The sequence below is a fragment of the Colobus angolensis genome, unplaced genomic scaffold (assembly GCF_000951035.1).
Source record: "Colobus angolensis palliatus isolate OR3802 unplaced genomic scaffold, Cang.pa_1.0 Scaffold197, whole genome shotgun sequence".
Classification (NCBI taxonomy): Eukaryota; Metazoa; Chordata; class Mammalia; order Primates; family Cercopithecidae; genus Colobus; species Colobus angolensis.
This window is the reverse complement of record NW_012115121.1, coordinates 1,226,644-1,248,408: the sequence shown is the minus strand read 5'-3', so window position 1 is coordinate 1,248,408 and position 21,765 is coordinate 1,226,644. Positions and strand designations below refer to the sequence as shown.

Here is a 21,765-nt window from a genome sequence, read left to right as displayed (position 1 = left end):
AGCACACCAACATGGCACAAGTATACATATGTAACAAACCTGCACGTTATGCACATGTACCCTAGAACTTAAAGTATAATAAAAATAAAAATAAAAAATGAAAACTGAAACCACAATGACTCTATCTTTCCAATATTTCTCAGATCTATCCTCTTATCTTCACTGATACTATCCTAAAAAGTTCAGATCTTCAAAATCTCTCACGACTGCTGAAATAGCCTCCAAATTGGTATCATTGATTCCCCAATTTCCCCTCTTCAATTCCTCCTTCAAAGTGAACCAAGTTATCTTTCTGAAATGCAAGTCAGATATTATTGATCTCTCATCTCATAAAAAAAATTATTCTATGGCTTACAGATAAGATAGCACACCACTCAAAGGCCTGCTCTAGATTGGTATAGGCCATCTCATCTCAACTCTCACGGTATCCATATGCCTACTCCACCCTTGCTATCGATAATAAATTGAATGATCACTTGTACTGTTTACTCAGTCTCAGAGACTTCTCATCTATATCCTCTACTTCTACCAATCATATTCATACTTTAAAATTCACTTCATTGTGAATATTCTCATTGTTTTGATTTTATAATAGTAAGGACAAGCTAAACATTCATTATATTAAGACCATGCATGTGTCTTGGACCTACCTCTTTCCCTAGGTCTGTTTTTATAAATGCTGGTGATAAACTAGCTCTGACTTATATGATCATTTTGTATGACCATCTGAGGGCTGTGATTCTAGGTTATCTTTGGTCAGCCTTAAGGAAAACGACAGCACAGCTAATCTAGTAACTTTTACAAACAATCAGTGCTAATTTGCAAACTTCTGTCAAAAAAAGGCATTACCAAAGGAGGGAAATTTCGTATGTACCAGTTGCTATTAAATAAACTGTAAAATTACCGTATTTTTATTTTCTAGAAAAAAAGTTCACTTCAATCATTACCTTCTGTATGAAGCTTTTTCTGATGCACAACACACAGAAAATTCTAGCCCAACACCTTCCCTAAACTAAACGAGCAGTAAAACTCTCACTTTACAAATCTAATACCTTAACTCCTTTATTATGCTAATATGTTCCATTTGGTAAGTATAATTGTGTATGTTTTATCTCCTCTTCTAGTAAAAAGTTCTTTGAAACAACAAAAAAATATATTTAACACTTAGCATAGTACTTTATATTAATTAGGCATCCAAGTAGTATGTGGAATAAGCCTCCGGATATTCATTTAATTTTGAGGATAAGTTATAATTAAGTTATTCCAAATCCTATCCCCCCAAAAAGGAAAATATCAGTCCTAAAACAAAGTTCTTTAAGGAGAGTATTATCATGGGCTGGGCACAGTGGCTCATGACTATAATCACAACACTTTGGGAGGCTGAGGCAGGAGGATCACCTGAGCACTGGAGTTTGAGACCAGCCTGGGCAACATAGAAAGACCCCGTCGGTACCAAACAAAACAAATTTAAAGAGAGAATACTATCATGAATTTAGGCCACAATCTTTTAAATAAAACCTTTGATGAGTTTATACTAAGCAAAGTGGTATGAAACCTTCTCCAGTCTAATAATTTCATGAGCTTTTTTGAAAGGAGTTTTAGTGAATTTAATTGATATGCAAATGAGAATTCTGAAACTTCAATGCATTCTACCATGGCCTGAAAGGATTTACATTTCTAAGCAATAAATGCTACTAAAGTACATGAATAGTATATGCCAAAGGGATTTTTTGCTACTCAACCATATTTTGAATCACTAGAAAAACTTCAACAAGAAACTCATCTATCTAGCGTGATTTCCCTTGAGAAAGAAGAGCAAAGGTGACTTAAAATAAATCTAACACAGCAAAGAACCTCATAAAACCTTGACTGCTGCTAAACAAATAATTAACCGTGAAAAACAACCTCTCTATGACCATCAAGTAAGAAGTCTTTCCATTTCTTATCCATGCATTTTATCAATGGTACAAGCAACTTAAAGGCTATTAAATTGGACCTTAATAAGTTATTTTGTGAATTCAAATAAAGGTCAATTAAAAACTAAACTCAAATCAGAAACTCCCTATTGTTTTCTATTGAAAGATAAGCTTGGTCTTTTCAACTTCATTTTCTTAACAGTATGTCAACCTATCTCTTTTATTACCTAAAACAGACTTCTTCCTTCTTTCTACAGATACCAACATAATGACCTTTTATTGTCTTTCAGAATCTTAAATTTCAGTTTATTCCTTAATATCTTCTATAATCTCATCCTACAAGGATTCATTAGAGCTGTTTTTCTTCAGAAATAACTTAACATCTATTTATAACTAACCACTGCATATTTCATGTGTCACATGAAATGATTACTGAAAAAAACTACTTATATCAACACTGTTATACTTCACTGCTATTGTATAGGCAATGTTTTTCACATATATACAGTACTCAAAGCAATGACTCTTAGAACACATACTTTCAGAAAAAGTTATCTACCATTTCCAAATATAAATGTAGTACCTTGACAAGGAACCTGAAAATTCTGAATTAAACCTGATAGATACCCTCTGAGATCACCTACTGAGTTCTGTTCGCTTTAGTTATTAAAAATAATTAATAAAAATAATAAAAATATTTCTGAATAAATAAAAGGTAATACTACAGTTATGACATTTCCCTAACAGCAGCTTTTGTCACACATTTCCATTTTTAATATCCATGTTCAAATTGTATGTTTATATAATTTTCTTGTAAGAAATAATATCACCTAGATTTTTTTTTACTTAGGAACACTAGAACAGAAATCATTTTCCAATCAAACTCATACTTACCTGAATAATTGTCGCCAATATATTAACATAATTACTTTCAGTTTGATAAAGCTCTTTTGCGACTTGCCACCTTGCTGACTGCTTTGAAGGAACTGGAGTGGAGTTTTTAGAAGACTTAGTACAAGACTTTGGGGTGTCTGAAATGTTAAAAGGTGGAAAGATTTAATGGAAGCCAAATAAAAATACCAAACATTATGTACACTTAACAAGATAAAAAGGAGAGAAAACCTACTGTTATAAATGTACCACCATACAGATTTCCATTAAAGAAATTTTTTCTCATAGGCTAAGGCCAGAAAAAAAAAAATAGTCAAAAATATCACTGACTCCAATTGGCAGGCATTCCACTAAATGGCCTGTACTCTTCAAAAATGTCAAGGTTATTAAAAACAAAGAAAGACTAAGGAACTGCTCCAGGTTAGAGAAGACTAAAGAGAGACAACCTAACAAATGTGTATCCTGGATTGTATCCTAGATCAAAAAGAAAAAAATTTTTTCCGTTTGCTAAAAAGGACATTAAGACTTTTTAGGATAACTGATGAAAAGTCTACAAAATAGTTCATAGTATTAATGTTAATTTCCTTACTATAATAATGTAATAAGTAACACAGTTATTTAAGAAATATGTCTCTATTATAGGAAACAGACATTTAAGTACTCAGAGCTAAAGGCATATCATGTCTGCAGCTTACTCTCAAACAGTATATATATTAAAAATACACATGCATGTGTGTATTGTATTTGTGTTTAGAAAAAGAGAGATTTTGACTGAATGAACGCTAAAGCAAACATGGCAGAATATGTCCCTTTGGGAAATCTGGGTAAAAGGTATATGAATCTTTGTACAGCTAAAATAATAAAATAGAAAGGAAGAGGTAAAGCTACTTACATGTAAAAAGGAGGAAAAAGTTGTTGTGATTACACCATTACAATAACGAAAACTTGTCATATACATATGTCAAAAAGAAGCCCCCTACAAAAAACCCAATATTAACTGAAAATTCTTTGTTAGTTCAAACTATCTTAACATAATATAAAACAACCAGTACAGAGTGGAAAGAGGACGCAATAGTGTGTTTCATATACATTTCATGAAAGAAAAAAATTTGCAGCCAGACATGGTGGCTCACACCTGTAATCCCAACACTTTGGGAGGCTGAGGACAACAGATCACTTGAGGTCGGGAGTTCGAGGCCAGCCTGGCCAAAACCTCATCTCTACTAAAAATACAAAAATTAGCTGGGCGTGGTGCCACATGCCTATAATCCCAGCTACTCAGGAGGCTGAGGCAGGAGAATCACTTGAACCCAGGAGGTGGAGGTCGCAGTGAGCCAATATCATGCCACTGCACTCCCGCGCCACTGCACTCCAGCCTGGCGACTAAGACTCCATCTCAAAAAAAAAATATAGAGATATATATCTTTTTAATGTATAAAAGTTTAAAATACATTTTCTTATTGTTAATATGGTTAGAATACTTTAACATTATATATAGAATCACCTAATAGCAAGTTTTTCAATAGGAAAAGGAATGTATAACATAAAATAGAAATGGGTGACAAAGAACCATAATATATATTTCTAGCATATCAATTTTATTCAATGATAAACAATTTTAAATGCTTTTATATGAAAACAATTATGTACTATGGAGTTGAGTGCTTTTTTTTGGAGATGGAGTCTCACTCTGTCCCCTAGGCTAGAGTGCAGTGGCGCCATCTCGGCTCACTGCAACCTCCACCTCCTGGGTTCAAGTGATTCTCCTGCCTCAGCCTCCTGAGCAGCTGGGATTACAGGCACACGTCACCACACCCTGCTGATTTTTGTATTTTTAGTAGAGATAGGGTTTCACCATGTTGGTCAGGCTGGTCTCGAGCTCCTGAACTCGTGATCCACCCTCCTCGACTTCCCAAAGTGCTGGGATTACAGGCATGAGCCACCGTGCCCAGTCCGAGTGCTTTTTAAAGAAAACAGAATTCAAAAAAATTTCCCACTTGCCAAACATTATTTTAGGCTACACTCACCAGACCCAGAAGCCTCTGCCATTACAGAATATACTCCAGTGGGAAAAAACTGAGATGCACTGATCTAATTTAATTATTTTGTGTCTAGGCAATGACCTAAAACTGGGGAATCTATTTTATAGAGCCCCTAATATATGAGTATACTTGTCATATCTGTTTACTTCAGTGGTTTATTTTCTTGCCTAAAATGCATATTCAAGTTTCAGTCCTTTATGATCTCCTCTTACCATCCCATGCTCTTGTCCATTATGATTATAAAACTACTACATTCTCAGATCTAATCATGTTCTCCCTCTCAAGCTGGTTCAACTTTTCCAAATGCCTACTGGACAGTTCTGCCTTAATGTAACTTGGATTTCTCTAAAACTGCACTACTTTCCTCTAAAATATAAACTTCCTATCTATTCAATGCCAAGGCAACATTTCTTTCATTTAAATTACTAATTTAATGTAATTAAATTGCATTGGGAGTTATACCTGATGTAAATGACGAGTTGATGGGTGCTGACGAGTTGATGGGTGCAGCACACCAACATGGCACAAGTATACATATGTAACAAACCTGCACGTTATGCACATGTACCCTAGAACTTAAAGTATAATAATAATAATAAAAAATTTTTTTTAAAAATGTGATAAAAAATAAAATTACTAATTTGCCTTTATCTCTTTTTATTTCCTATTACTTCATTCTACCAATATTTCTCCCGTGGTTTTTTTTTTTTTGAGACGGAATCTCACTCTGTCGCCCAGGCTGGAGTGCAGTGGCCAGATCTCAGCTCACTGCAAGCTCCGCCTCTCGGGTTTACGCCATTCTTCTGCCTCAGCCTCCCGAGTAGCTGGGACTACAGGTGCCCGCCACCTCGCCCGGCTAGTTTTTTGTATTTTTTAGTAGAAACGGGGTTTCACTGTGTTAGCCAGGATGGTCTCGATCTCCTGACCTCGTGATCCGCCCGTCTCGGCCTCCCAAAGTGCTGGGATTACAGGCTTGAGCCACCGCGCCCAGCCTCTCCTGTGCTTCTTACTTTTCTTTCCAACCGCCACATACTCTGGTTCAGCACCTTATTATTTCATGACCGAAGCCACTGTAATAGATTACATCATGGTCTGTCTCCAAACTGCCGTCTTTCTAATCATTCTTCAGAACAACTCTCTATGAATTATCTATTCAATCAATTTCTCTGCTGCGCAAGGAGTTTCTAAAATTCCTTGTTGATGACCATATACAGCTCAGATATTACAGTCTTATTTGAAAGTGATCTAATACTAGGCCTCAAATTAACATTTTTAATTTAACTATTACTCCTCCACATTCCAAGCAAACTATCCATTATTCTATCCATTATTCCCTAAAAACTCAATTTGTATGCTATTATCTGTATATTTGCTCCTCTTTATATTCTCAAACTCATTTCAATTTTCTGGGCCAACCTTAAATTCACTTTCAATTCTTTCCTTAAGTATTTAATGAATACCCACTTTATACTAGGATCTGAGAATAAAACACAGAATCAGACAGACAAGGTTCATGTTCTCTTAAAGATTACTTATTTGATGCAAATCAAATAATAAAGAAGTAAACAAGTACTATAATTTCTATCGTAAGAACTACTACTAAAAACAACAACCAGGTCACAGGGTTGGCAGAAAGGAGTGGGGGAATTTAACTTTACAGACAATCCACTCAGATTTCCTTGAGGCAGACAGAGTAACTAACAAAGTCATGAGGTACAGATGTACTACAAATATTTGAAGAATAACAAAGATGGTATGACTGACGCTTAGAGAGTACAGGCATTATTAGAGAGAGCATAGTACCACATGAGATTAGGTAGATGAGGGCAAGATTACATAGGGACTTAAAAGCTACAGTAATGCAAAGCCATTAAGTGATTTTAAAGCAGAGGAGTGGCATCATCTAATTTATATATTTTTAAAGACTTTTCTAAGTGCTGCATATGCAACAGCACAAATTAAAAGGGAGAGATTATTTAGGAGACTACTGCAATCATCTAAGACAGATCCTTTTTACAGAAAAGACTGATGAAGAAGAGCAAAGGAACAGAGGAATTAAGAGTGAAAGAATCAAGAGTTCTAATTTGGTTATGTTAGGTTTAAGATATCTAGTAGACATGGACAAGGAAGTACAAAGTAGGTAGCTTGACAGGGAAGAGGGCAAATTTGGGAGTTATCAGCATACAAATTTTTTTCAAAACCATATAATTTACTAAGATAATTTAGGGAGAGTACAATAGAGAAGAAACAATGACTCAGGAGGATCATACAACATTTAGAATTGAAAAAAAAGAAGTTAGGCCAGGGAGAACGAGAAATGAGAAAGCAGTATCACAGAAGCAAAGCAAAAAAAAAAAAAAAATGTGTCCATAAAGGAGTAGCTATTCATGTGTTGAATGCATAAAAACTGTCTTCCCAACAAGGACTGCAGATCAGCTAGAATGGGTTGAAAGGACAATGAGAATCAAGGAAATGAGACAATAGATCAAGGTATACTGATGTGAAAGTGAACAGAAAAATGGGACAATAAATGAAAAGTGTCATGAGGTCCAGAGATTTGTTTCTTAAATCTAAAAAACACATTTGTTTACAGACTAAAAATCAAAACGAGAGGGAAATACTGATAACCAAGGAAGAATTATAGGAGCCTTTCTGTATCAGTTCAGCATAAAGTGAACTCACCCTCCTCTGACTTCATTCTACCTATTTTCTCCATAATTTATGTGACCTCCCCTGTGATTTTGTTTGCTTTTTGAACAGCACTATCACTCTCTAGTTATATGACCCTGGACAAATTACTCAACTTCTCTGTATCTCAGTTTAGTCATCTGTAAAACAGGAATAATAAAATCTATTATAAACACACAAAATATATAAAGCATTTAGCATGTAGTAAGCAGTCATTAAATTGCAACATTATTAAGCTTAACTATTCATGTGTCTTTACAGCTAGAACAAAGGTAATTAAAGGCAAAGACTTCCATATTCACTATATCAGGGATTTATCTACATTCTAACAATTATTCCATTCCACTAAACTTTAAAGACAAGTTTTTAAAAATGTGAATTACCTCCATAGTTAATGCTAGACTCTGGTGTGTTGGAGATATCTAGGAGTGACCCTATAGAAAGGGAATGCTCAGCTGATGGGCGTTTACGGGGAGGAAACGGTGACACGTCTGTCTCTCTTGAAAGCTGCGCAAGTGTTTCTTTTAAACGACGTCTTTTGCGATTGCTGTTAGGGGTATTTAGAGAAAGCATTGACACTGATTTCTTGAGCTCAGGAGTATTTGCCTGTAATCAAAAGCACAAAAGCTCAATTTACTTCCATGGTTCTTTACTGAGACAGGAACAAGAGAAAAATATATTTACAAGTCTGACAAAATCTGGATTTGCACAATAATTTTATAACCCTACACTCTACCAGGCAATTCAGAAGTTTCATAAAACATAATAGTCAAGAGACCACTGTAATTGTCTAACCCTGAGCACCTCGTTTTTCTTCATAGCCACTATCACCATTACATTTTCATCTGTAAACTTGTTTACTGTCTGCTCCTTCATTAGCCCATAAACTTCACGAAGGCAGGGATCATTCACAGTCTGTTCACTGTATCCCTAGCACAGTGCCTGGACACAATGCTTTCTAATATGTGCTGAGTAACTCTTGATTTTTAAGAGTTCTCTCCCTAAATCTAAAGCACACTTTTTAAACTTTAAGAACTACACATTTTGAAGTCTGAAAAGAACACAATATGGTATTATATAGATTTTACAGAAACAACTCATCTTCAATATTCCATTCAAAGTTATTAAATCCTAAACTAAAGTAAATATTCCCATAAAGCCTACTTTCATAACTTTATGTCATTTTGGTGAGTGATAACCACTCTTCACCAAGATCCACCCTAAAGACTAGATTTTCCTTGACTATATTCTACTATCAAACTCATCTTTTTAATGACATCTCTCCCCTTATCCTTCTTCAATGGCTCCCAATACTTATAGGATAATATCCAAGCTCATTAATGTATTAAAAACTTTTTGATTCTATCTATCCATTATCTGTTGGCCTTCCTTCCCACAGTGTATTTTAAATCCATATTAAACTACTTGTTATTTTAATGTACTCTCAAAGCTTTCATACCCTCTCCCAATTGGGGTTCTAACGAATGTCCTTACCTAATTGTCCTACTAAGTTGGGTCAACATTTATTTGACCGTTTTAATCCCTCCTGAGTCTCTCAGAGTGAGGCTACCTAAAATATATCACTCAATTGCGGCACACATCATTCCCCATCGTAACTATGTACAAATCTATCTTTCCATTAAAAGTCTAAGTTTCTGAAGATAGCGATGTTCTTGTTCATAATGTTATCACCAAGAATTAGCACAGAACAACATATATTGGGTTAAAATAATACACATTACATTGAATAGTTCCACTTAAATCTACACAGACTAAGATAACTTGATATCCCAATTGTTTTAATCATTCTGAGATTCCTAAACATGCTCTCCAAATCTTCTGGACAGAAAAGTGTTCTTTTCAAACAATCAAGCTTGCAGAATAACTAAGGGGTTAAAAGCATACCTTTTCATATAAATACATAGTTTCTCCAGCTCGGGCATCCATTTGAATGCTTCCCCAGAACCACTAGGTGAGAGAAAAAACATTTTAATAAACAGTTTACATTTATTTTATCAGAGAAACTATTAACAGTGTTTTTAAAAACCAACCACATTCTAGAATTACTTGCCTCTTGCTTGACAACATAAAGTTTCTTTGAAGGTTCAAAGGGAAGATCTTTTACTATATTCTCTTCAACTACAAGGTGAGTGCATCTTTCATCTCCAAGCGGTAAATATTTACCTCCTAAAGAGGAATGCACATAAGCATAGATAAGACGAGCTACTTATTTCCAAACTCAAAATTTTTAAGAGGTATATTGACCAGGAAGTGATTAAGCAGGCCTAGGGACTAAAATATATATAACTTTCACATTATGCTAAATTTTACCTTGCATTTCAGTCATTTCTTCCATATTGGTTTTCTCTTCATCTGAAAATCCCAGGAAACTTAAAATACAATCTTGAAATGGAGGAACTTTAAATTCATTTCTAAAGTCATCAACTGCTGCACAGAAATCCCTAAAAACAAAATGCACTCTTCTAAAACCAGTTTAATTTAAATTCAAGTGTTAGGTATATCAACTTACAACCTATAGCAATTTTTAAAGTCTTAGCATAATCTATCTATTGGAATGATTTAACATTTGGTCCTGAAATGTTCACAAAAACTTCAGTTTAAAAAAATTGATGTGTCCTCAGTCATCCCAAAAGTAACTTCTGACAAAATATGATCACAGATAAGCTTTACAACAGATTCAAATTTTTTCTCTATTATTTGAAGATTTATATGTACTGTGTTCCAAGGTTTTCATGAAATCTAAGTAATGATAACTTTCATGAAATCTTAAGTAATGATGAAGTGCCACAGCAAGAAATCATGAGCTTGGAAAACTAAGCAAAACAAGGCAATAAATTTTAAGCACCAATTAAAATGTAACCAGACAACATAAAATTTTAAAAATATGTAACAAAATCCAAATACCCAGATTTATTTAGCTATTATCTAATAATTTCAGAATGTTTATAATAGTCAAAATTACTTCACAAGGTAAAATCCAAAGATATCAAAGATACCCTTCAATTTTCAATTTTTTATAACTTTGTTCTTCCTAGATTTTATTCTCCAAGCTACTCAGACTGAATTCATTTTTTCTATCTATGAAATAACTTTTTTCAGCACAAGGATTTATCTTTAAACCAGAATGTTTAATTTACATAATGAACTACTGAATTTCTGAACACTTACTGTTCATTCCGCCTTTCCCAAGCTTTATAAATCCATTCTGGCTTCATAATTGGAGTACCTAAACTCACAGCAACCTAAAAATATAAACATTACAATGAATTTTCTCCTTAAATAACTGCATTCAAGGAACTTCTAAACAGTTAACATACTTAATTTTTTGCAGTTTTAGATCACTATCTGCTTTGTAACAAAATAATTTAAAAATTAAGAAACTGTTTTCCAATCATACAAGTTAGGGTAAAATAACTTTAAAACAAGTTCCATGGTGTCCAAATTGTTTCCTTATTTTATTTTAAATAAATATATCTCTGAAGTTCAACTTCATTAAATTTCTATTTCTCCATTCTTCACGTTTAATTCCTTGAAAGTATGACCCTCAAGATGGCACTACAGAAGAAGACATCTGACTAAGTCACTAAAACCTTATATATGAGTTGAAATATTTAGGGTAAATTGAAGAGTACACTAAAATTATCATTTGTTACACAAATACACTAAGGGAGACTAAGAAAAATCATAAAACTTGCTAAGACATTCAACTACAATCTTAAACTAAGATTCCAATCCTAATAAGACTATTTTCTCCTTTTATAATATTAACAAGTTAAATCTTAGAACCACTTTATAAGAGCAGAGCTCTGTTCTTATAAAGGGCACTTAGGTGGCCAGGCACAGTGGCTCACGCCTATAATCCCAGCACTTTGGGAGGCCAAGGTGGGCGGATCACCTGAGGTCGGGAGTTTGAGACCACCCTGGCCAATATGGTGAAACCCTGTCTCTACGAAAACTACAAAAATTAGCCAGGCGTGGTGGTGTGCACTTGTAGTCCCAGCTACTCGGGAGGCTGAGGCAGGAGAATGGCATGAACCCAGGAGGTGAGCGTGCAGTGAGCTGAGATGGCGCCACTGCACTCCAGCCTGGGCAGCAGAGTGAGACTCCATCTCAAAAAAAAAAAAAAAAAAAAAGGCACTTACACAAGAGTGAATTACCTACTCTCACAATTCCTACAATGTTATTCATCTACCAACCCCCATGATCCTAGTCATCTTTCAACACCTCACTCAAGTTCCATTGCCTACTTAAAACTTAACCACTCTTGGCGGGCATAGTGGTTCACATATGTAATCTCAACACTTTGGGAGGCCAAGGCAGGAGGATCACTTAAGCCCAGGAATTCGAAAGCAGCCTGGGTAACAGAGCAAGATCCCATCTTTATTAAAAAAAAAAAAGAAAACCTTAACCACTCTTATGATTTAAAATATTTTACTAAATATACTCATAGCAAAAATTGAGATTCTGTTCTTTAATTGTGGAAGAAATAGGTAAAAGACTGCTATTACTAAACCCATCCCAAAATAATACTGTACTGAAATACACAAAAATACCCAAGTTTACATACCCTGAATTTTTCTCCTTGTGTACAATTTGCCACCAAATGTGTAACTTTTGAATTAAAGTCTTTTCGAATGACTCCACCCATGTGATGGACCAATGTCACCAATCGGACCTCAAAAGAAATATTAAGCAACATTGACTTTCTGGTTAATTTGAACAAAATTTTAAACTATGTTTACCTACTCATTTAGCATTGACTAAATACTTTCTATTTATAAAATACAGGATTTTTATAAAGCTATTAAATTTTATGTCAAAATAAGTATAAAAAAAGATTAGTTTGCCTATTAACACAGGCAAAATTATAGAGGTGGTATTAGTAAAGATTTCACACAAAAGTAAGTTAAACAACCACCTTTCCTATGGCCTAAATACATTGCTTTTTAATACCATACTGTGTAAATATGTTTTTTTTTTTAAATACCAAGTTTTATCACATCAAGACTCTTCCCACAAAATTAGAGTAATACCCATCAGTTCCAACAACAAAGTATTGTGAACCAAAGAACTTTCTATGAATTCTCTAGGGCAATAGAATACTTTAAGGCTGAACTTGTATAATAAGAAATTGCAATGTATAAACAAAAACTTTAAACAACGTAGTCAATATGGTAACAAGAGAGTAAAACAGAATTGCTATGAAATCTTTCTATTAATTCATATCAAGCCAGCCTAGACAAAACACTGGTCTCTTTATAAGGCTCTTCAGGATTTGTTTCTTCACAAAATTTAAAATCTGGTATAGCAGTAATTTTATCCTTCAATATTTTAAAAATAAAACCATAATACTAAAAAGGAAAAAAAAAATGCCAATTTTATTTAATTTTGCTATAAAAAATATGCTTTGAATTTGTTTCGTAATACTTACCAGTTCTTCTTTTTTCCTAAATCCAGTAAAGCATAATACTAGATTCATCATACTTGTGCAATACAATGGGCGACATGAAAATGGCAAAGGCTGAAAGATACAACAATTTTAAATGTGAGCTTTCTCTTTAGTAGAAAATACAACACAACTTTCTCAAGCTAAATATATTTCCCCTCTTGCCATTCAACTTTCCCAATCCAAAGATTTACTGGCATTTTTCAATATGAAACAAAAAAACTGCAAAAAGACAGATTGCAAGTTTCCCAATAAAACCATTTCCCCGATTCCTTAATCATATGCAATATACATAATCTAAACACACTTTACTCTCAGAAAATTAAACAAATATTAAATGCACTCTGACAGACATGAAGCAAAGTCTATAAGCAAAGTTTTCAGATTCCATACACTACTATAAATGATTCTAATTAATGTTATTAAAACAGGTCAGAGGCATTTTATAATAAACACTGAGTAAATATAACACATACACTTAAACCAAATATAATTTTAATCTTTAAGCTAATAAATGGTGATATTCAGTAAATAATTTACTCAACAGTTGTGGGTGTGTGTGTGTGTGTGTATAAAAGACAGAGAATGGGAATGGTTTAAAAACAATAAAAGAATAAATTTTATTTTCATCATTATATATGATTATTTTTCAAAATTTGGTCTTTTAAAGTTTATTTGGGTTTTGAAACCAACCACTCCAAATCAAAATGTTAGAGAATTAAAGGTTAACATGTGCTTATTATTACTAACATGTATAACAATAGAAATACAAAGACCTAAGCAATTTTAAGTAAATAAGGCAAGCTTAAGAATGCCAAGACAGCAATAAAACCAAACAGGGACTAACTCTCATACGACTCATATTGAAATGCTGTTTAAAAACAAAAAGCAGGTGGGCGCAGTGGCTCACACCTGTAATCACAACACTTTGGGAGGCAAAGGCAGGTAGACCACATGAGGTCAGGAGTTTGAGACCAGTCTGGCCAACATAGTGAAATCCTGTCTCTACTAAAAATAGAAAAGACTTAGCCAGGTATGGTGGCATGCACCTGCAGTCTCAGCTACTTGGGAGGCTGAGGCAGGAGAATCGCTTGAAACCGGGAAAGCGGAGCTTGCAGTAAGCAGAGATCATTTATTTATTTATTAAATAAATAAATACAAAAAGCTAAAATAATTTTTGAATTTTAAGTTATACAGTAACTGATAAAAATGGAACTGTGGCATCTGTTCTGTGTTGAGAAAAATAAAACTTTACATATATGTATGAATTTCTGGAACCCAAGTTTAAGCAAGCAATCTTCTCTAAGACATTGTGATATAAAGATTGTGTATAGGCCGGGCGTGGTGGCTCACACCTGTAATCCCAGCACTTTGGGAGGCCAAGGCGAGTGGATCAAGAGGTCTTGATCTCCTGGTAACACGGTGAAACCCTGTCTCTACTAAAAGTACAAAAAATTAGCAGGGCATGGTGGCGGGTGCCTGTAGTGCCAGCTACTCAGGAGGCCGAGGTAGGAGAATGGTATGAACCCGGGAGGCCGAGCTTGCAGTGAGCCAAGATCATACCACTGCACTCCAGCCTGGGTGACAGAGCGAGACTCCGTCTCAAAAATAAAAAAAAAAGACTGTGAAGACTGTGTATATGTCTGTGTATATGCATATGTACAGTTATCATTATTTAACTTTGAAAGGCTTTAGCTTTTCACTACTAAGTTTAAAATGGAGGAATTAAAGGACCACATTAGAGTAGCTACTATTATTCCTATTCTAAATATTTTACTCTCAACAATCAATGAGATTTTTCCAAACAAATTTTTTGCTAATTAAAATTCATTAATAAAAATTTAAACGTGAAAAGTCATAATAAATGTATATGCTTACCTCTCCTTTTTGTGAACAATTTAACACAATTGGTGGTCCAATAACTCTACAATCAGCCTTGTAGAGGTCATTAAAGACAGAATCCTGAAAGTCCGTGACTACGAATACATTTTCAAATTCTGGAGAATCCAAACCTTCAAATTCTTCCACTGACTCCATCTTTATAAAGCCCACTTTAATGTCCTTTTAATCATATAGTTAGCAGAAATAAAAATTATTTATATATCAAATAATCCATCTGTCTCTCTAAATAAGGCTTAATCAATTCAATATCAACTTTAACATGTTTATATTTGTAGAAAGTAAATTTCAATCACACAATAATCAGCATTACACTTAATGAACAACCATATTTCTTTACATACTTACATTTTTACATATACATATCTCCATTCAAATTAAGTTCTTAAATTTTAAAGATCAATATTATAAAGGTATAATTCTGACACTTTACTTATTAGTCATAAATCATCAAGTATGCTAAGTTCCATAAAATTAGAATGCTAAAGTTTTTAAGTACATGCATTTTGATATCAAGATGCATTAGAAAGATATCCACTACTGACCAAGAAAATGATACCATACATAAAGTTCTTACTGTACAAATTAACTATCTTCAGAAAAATAGGAAAATATTACCATAGCACTTAATACTTACAGAAAGGAAAATTAGCATAGTCATTTTAGTAGACATGTGAGAAATAAGAGAAAGATGTGCAATATGTAGCAGTTGCAGCATGGCAAATGTAGGATATAAAAAGGCAAGTTACTTACAGTAAACACTTTATACATCCACGAAAAATAATGAAGATACTAAAGTATCTATATAACTCTTGTAACTCTTGTGTTAAATTAAAAATAAAAACGAAAAAAATTTTAAAAAACTCAAAATGGGTCAGTAAAGTATTTGAATTTTATTTGCAAGGCTAGTGTGATGTGCTAAATTATGTACCCCCAAAATTCATGTTGAAGCCCTAACCTAGAATGAAAAATGAAGTCCTTAGAATGTGACTATATTTGGAGATAAGGACTTTAAAGAGGTAATTAAGGTTAAATGAGATCATATGGGTGGGCCCTAATCCAATCTGGTGTCCCAATAAGAGGAAACGCCAGGGATTCAAGGACACATACAAGAAAGGCCATGTGAGGACAGCAAAAGGAGACTGCAAGCCAAAGCGAGGGGCCTCAAGAGAAACTAAACCTGCACACACCTTAATCGTGGACTTCTAGCCTCCAGAACCATGAGAAAAGAAATTTCTACTGTTTAAGCAATTAACTATGTGGTATCTTGTTATGGCAGCCCTAGCAAACAAAAACACCTGGATTCCAGAATGAGCTTATTTCATATGCTGAAGCAAATTCCCTGACTATAAATTACCGTGATTTATAATTTTGGAAATACAGCAAGAATTTAGACTAAATATAAAATTAATGAGAAAAAAGAAGCTAAGGAGTTTAAAAGAAAATTATCAGATCTTTGTAGATTTTGTGTCATTTAAAGTTAATAATGAAATCCTTATAAAGTAATTTGGTATTATTTAAAATATATGCTACAGTTTTGGGTACCAGTACACCCAAATTTTTAAAGTATAAAACAGTTTCTATTTGTTAAGCTTCAGATTGCACAAAATACACCTTGTGCCTAATTCCAATCACCAGAAAGTAGACTAATACAATCAAGGGAAGTGCAGCATGCCACATGCAATGAGTTGCTTTGACCTACCATATTAATAACACTTTTTATTAATTTTCCATCCGATTTTCCAGGACAACTTTCTTTTATCTTTATAACAGGGACTTCCATTATTTTAATAGTCTGTGGAAAAGACACTTAAGTATGAGGTTAAGAAAGCTATGAAACTATTAACACACTGATGGAAGAAAAATTGCATTATAAAAAAAAAAAACTAAACTAAACTAAAACCTAAAACTCCATACCTTTAAGGCTTTTATAAGTTCTTCTTGTTTTCCAGCTTCTTGAACCAATATCACTCTTGTTTCAATCTGAGGCATCTCTTCTGTTAAAATTTAGAATGTTTCAATATGTTTATCATTAATTAACATCACAATCAGTAGCTCCTTATCGCTCTTTTGGTTATATCTGGTATGTATTACATCTTTGAGGGAATCAAAACTTCCTCTAAATTTAATAGGACTCAATTCCCAACTTATTACAAAAATATTTGGCTATATATCACTTTAGAGAGAGAGAAACCATATTGTAGCAGGGTATACAAATATCATTCTTCCTAGCCCGAGAATGAGCTATCTTACATAGTCATCCTCCTCAACAGTGCATACAATTTTAGGAAAGACCCATTTATAAAGTGGTAAAGGAAAAAGTAGCTCTTCACCTAACTAATTATGACTGTGTAACTTCTAGCTAACAATGTTGTAGCTAGACCGCCCTCACATACAGAAAACGGAATATCCAAATTAAGATGCTTCCCTTTTCAAAGCTGCAAAGCATACAAATAATCTAAATAATACTCAGAAAAACGACATAGTTTAAAAGAATTCTGTCAACAAATATTCACTTAATACCTGTGCTCTAGCATTACAGTTGGTATTAAAATTAAATCATAAGAAAGTCACTAGTAAGTTTGGAATTAAAATAGAAATTGATTGTTTTAAAGCAGGTAACAGGTTTACCTTCTACATATGAAGTAGATTCAATAAGTAAGTTTTCCTTGGAAATCTCAGTAACTTTAGAATCAAAAATGGAAGAGTCTGCCAAGCTAGTCCTCCCAGTAGTGGATGTTAATACACTATTTTCAGCCATGATTTGTATTCTTCTAAATCAGCTGAAAAAATAAAATTTGAATAAAAATACATAAACATGGTCATTGGGCAAAAATAAGTATTAGAGGCTCTTCTGTACCTAGGATTTATAAAAAGTATTATTACCCATTTTTTTAATGAACCAAAGAAAGTCACTGAACTTTTCTGAGCCTCTTTTTCTGTAAAATAAACATACTAATACCTGACTCACAGGAATATAATAAAAATAACAATGTATCAAAAGCACATAGAACATTACTACAACACTCAACTGTAATCATAAATATTCTTCTACCTCTCTTCTCCACACCTTTGCCCTCAACCAATTTCTCTTCCTATATTCACTTGTAACACCACCATAACACACCTCCCACAAAAATCCTAGCCAAAAATCTGAGATCTATCCTTATTCTTTCCTCTCCCACATTTCCCTCCCCAAAATTCCTATCAATCCTACCTCAACTATTTCTGGGATCTGGCCCCCCTTCTCTATGCGCTCAATGCCACAATGGTCACTTGGTCTAATAAAACAGGTCCACACAACTTTACCATCAGTTTCTTTAGAAATCACTCTCCACATGGTTTTCAGGAATATGCACCTAAATACAAATGTGACCATATCACTTCCCTGCTTAACAACTTCTGTGAGTCCTCCTTATATGTCCAAGTCCAAATTCACCACCAAGTTCACAATTTGGTCCCAGCCTAACTATTCACCCTCACCCTCTGTAACTCCCCCAATCCCTATACAATCTATGCAACAGCAACAATGAATTTTTCAGCGATTTTTCATGCACAAATCATAATTTACATCACATCTATTTGCATTTAGTGCTCAACTCCCCATCTAGCTTGTCTTCTAACCCCCAATCCATCACTCTTGACTTATACTCTGTGGATGTCTCTAAACCACTCCTGTATAATTGGGCTGCTCCCTTGTCAGTATTTTCATAATTCTTTAAAAACACCTCTACCCTAAAAGGTTTGACAAAACAATTATGCATTGATGAGTGCCAATATAACTCTGGACTATGAAAGAAAATCCTTTTTTAAGTTTTCCAGTACTTAAAAAGAGTTTAAAAGCTAGACAGGGAATAAAAGGTTTAACAGGTTTTCATCAGGGTGGGTTTGGTGGCTCACATCTGAAATCCCAGCACTTTCGGAGGCCAAGGCAGGAGGATCACTTGAGGCCAGAATTTCAACACCAGACTGGGCAACATAGCAAGACCCCATCTCTACAAAATATTTAAAAATTAGCCAGGTGTGGTGGCAGGTGCCTATAGTAGCTACTCAAGAGGCTGAGGCAGGGGAACCACTTGAACTCAGGAGTTTGAGGTTGTAGTGAGCTGTGATCCCACCACTGCACTCCAGCCTAGGTGATAGAGCAAGACCCTGTCTCTCTAAAAACAATTTTTTAGAGATTTTTATCAATTTTCAATAAGTCAACTTTACTGAGAGAAAATTTCTAAAATATTAGGCAAATATACAGAGGACCCACTTTTAACTAGAGCTACTTGTCAGACTTTCCCCTTTCCTACTTCTTCAGATTAATAAAATATACAAATACCTTCCTCCAGAGTCTTAGCAAAGTAACAGTTTAAACTGTATGCTGTGAAGAAACAGTAAGGTATCACAACATCATTTTTGGATGCTGAAAATAAGGAATGTAATGACCTGCACACTAATAACACAGCTGTTAGCGTGTCATGTGCCACTTCAAAATCAGGCAACTCAGCTTCCTGTCTCAGCCCTGCACATAGCCTCAGTTTCCACATTGGTGGAACACACGTAGTAAAACTCAAATCTAGTTAATATGAAAACTGATTAGATGTCTTAAAGTGAACAACAAACAACTATTCTTATGTAATATTCACAATATGGATATTTCTTATTGCTTTACTATACATCCATGTCAATTATTATTCTAAGGCTCTCCAAAAGAGCGGTTGTAACAAAAGAGCGGTTGGTCCAATAGTTGTAACAATCTTAATTTAGAATCAATGATAAATTCTATCCAGCCCTATTATTTTAAGTCCTCTACACTCAACCATTTCCAATGAAAATGCATTAATGTGGCTTTCATTCGAAGTCCCCTTAAAAGAATGTTTTTAAAAAAAGTCAGGAGATGAGCTAACCTGCTTTAAGGACTGGAGGAGGGAAATCAAAAATACCATTTGAAAGGCGGGGCGCGGTGGCTCACGCTTGTAATCCCAGCACTTTTGGAGGCCAAGGTGGGCGGATCACAAGTTCGAGACCAGCCTGGCCAACACAGTGAAACGCCGTCTCTACTAAAAATACAAAAATTAGCTGGGCACGGTGGCAGGCGCCTGTAATCCCAGCTACTCAGAAGGCTGAAGCAGGAGAATCGCTTGAACCCGCGAGGCGGAGGTTGCAGTGAGGCGAGATCCTGCCACTGCACTCCAGCCTAGGTGACAAGAGGTAGACTCTGTCTAAAAAAAAAAAAAAAAAATTGAAAATATTTACGTTTTTCTCCTATGCATCCCTCTTTAAGAGGGAGCACAACAAATGATCAAAAGCAGATGATCAAAAGCAGATGATTAATAATTAAAATTGTCCCTGATGATACTGTATATGATCAATTTATTGCCAAAGCAGCTTCAAAATTTATAGAGAAAAAGAGATGCACGGTAACTTGATGACTAACATCCAACAGTCTGATTAGAAATTGAAATATATTGATCACTTTTTTCAAGTTACTGTATTCCAGAAGCCTTTAAAATAAGCACAATAGGATCAGTGTTCATAAACTTACACGGCTTCTCACCCAAGAACAGACCCAAAGAGCTTCTAACTAAACACACCATAACACATGCCCCCTTTTATCCCAGAGATAAAATCTGCCATGTAAACAAACATTCAAGTTTCCTTTTACTTAAATACTTTTTAGGCAATCATTTTCCAAGGTGAAGGACTAAAATGCAATCCTGGGTATAATGGTGGTGTTATTAACAATAACATTACCATTAACAACTGACATTTTACTTAACGCTTAATACGTGGCAGACATTGTCCTAAACCTTTTAATCTCTGCAGTAATCCTAAGAGGCAGGTACTATTACTATTTTCAATGTATAGATGAAGAAACCTAGGAACAGAGAGGTTAAGTAACTTCCCCTAAGTCAAACTATTAGTAAGGGGTAAAAGTAGTATTCAAAGCCGGGCTGAATCCAGAGGCTGCGCCTTTAACCACTAAGCCAGACACATCTGTGCCGGGTGGCTGGGGAGGACGAGGGGCGGATGGCCTGGATTTATCTTGCAAAAACGAAAAACTAAACTTCCCGCAAAAAAGCCAGGATGAATCCTAGAATAAAACCACTGCACACTCTGAGATAAGCCCCCAAAGGCTGCAAGTGCCGGTCCCCAGAGCCACAGGGCTGCGCGGCTTGCCAAAATCCCTTTCCCAACTCCTTCCCTTCACCCACACTCTTCCGTCCAAAAGAGCCAACAGGTGAGAGCGAAGATGCCCAGCAATACTGGGGGCTTCGGGCTCCCACTCCGCGTCAGGGCCCAGCTGCTGGGGGTGGGGTGCGGCGAGGGAGTTCCCGGAGCCGGGAAGCCAGAGCTGGGGCGCTCCGGAATTCGCGGTCACTAGGGGCGGGGACGTCGACCGCAGGCAAAAGAGCCCTTGACTCTGGAGCCGCTCGCCCACTTGCACCTCCCTCACTCACACAGAGTCCTTACCACCCTCAAAAAAGCCCTAGGACTTCCACCTCTTCAAACGCCGACTCCTCTCACAGATACCGCCATTCCTTGCCGGCGGCCGCCACAACCGATTCAAAAAGTAAGCTGCTCTCTCTAAGAGCCATGCCGATTGGCGTGTGATGTCAACCTCTTTCCCATAGGCAGGAGTCTCCAGAGGGGCGGTGATTGGTCGAAGCTCTTCACCTCCGGCAGGCGCCGCTTGATTGGTTGTGCGTGTGTTTCAAATAAGCCCAACGGCTCGGCGTCGGGACGTCAGGAGTTTGCAGGGAAGTGCCCGGATGTGGCCAGGAGGTGGTGGTGGTGGCTCCTGAGCTCTTATAGGAGTAGCAGGTGTTTCTGTGACTACCGCGTATTTACTCGGTAAACATCCTATTTCCTG

General features: G+C 35.4%; 1 protein-coding gene across 1 annotated transcript in view; it reads right to left on the bottom strand.

The window, feature by feature from the left end:
* Nucleotides 1-21,520, bottom strand: part of ECT2 (epithelial cell transforming 2) — a 78,722-nt gene extending 57,202 nt beyond the window's left edge. The window contains exons 1-13 of the mRNA XM_011941051.1: nt 21,366-21,520; nt 17,535-17,686; nt 16,821-16,900; nt 16,606-16,698; nt 14,883-15,065; nt 12,990-13,079; nt 12,126-12,233; nt 10,727-10,800; nt 9,869-9,999; nt 9,609-9,724; nt 9,443-9,505; nt 7,921-8,143; nt 2,811-2,947 (exon numbers count right to left, since the gene is read on the bottom strand). Coding sequence (XP_011796441.1) covers nt 2,811-2,947; nt 7,921-8,143; nt 9,443-9,505; nt 9,609-9,724; nt 9,869-9,999; nt 10,727-10,800; nt 12,126-12,233; nt 12,990-13,079; nt 14,883-15,065; nt 16,606-16,698; nt 16,821-16,900; nt 17,535-17,664 — 1,428 coding nt within the window. The 5' untranslated portion in view covers nt 17,665-17,686; nt 21,366-21,520. The remainder of the gene's footprint in view (nt 1-2,810; nt 2,948-7,920; nt 8,144-9,442; nt 9,506-9,608; nt 9,725-9,868; nt 10,000-10,726; nt 10,801-12,125; nt 12,234-12,989; nt 13,080-14,882; nt 15,066-16,605; nt 16,699-16,820; nt 16,901-17,534; nt 17,687-21,365) is intronic.
* Nucleotides 21,521-21,765: the final 245 nt, after the last annotated feature.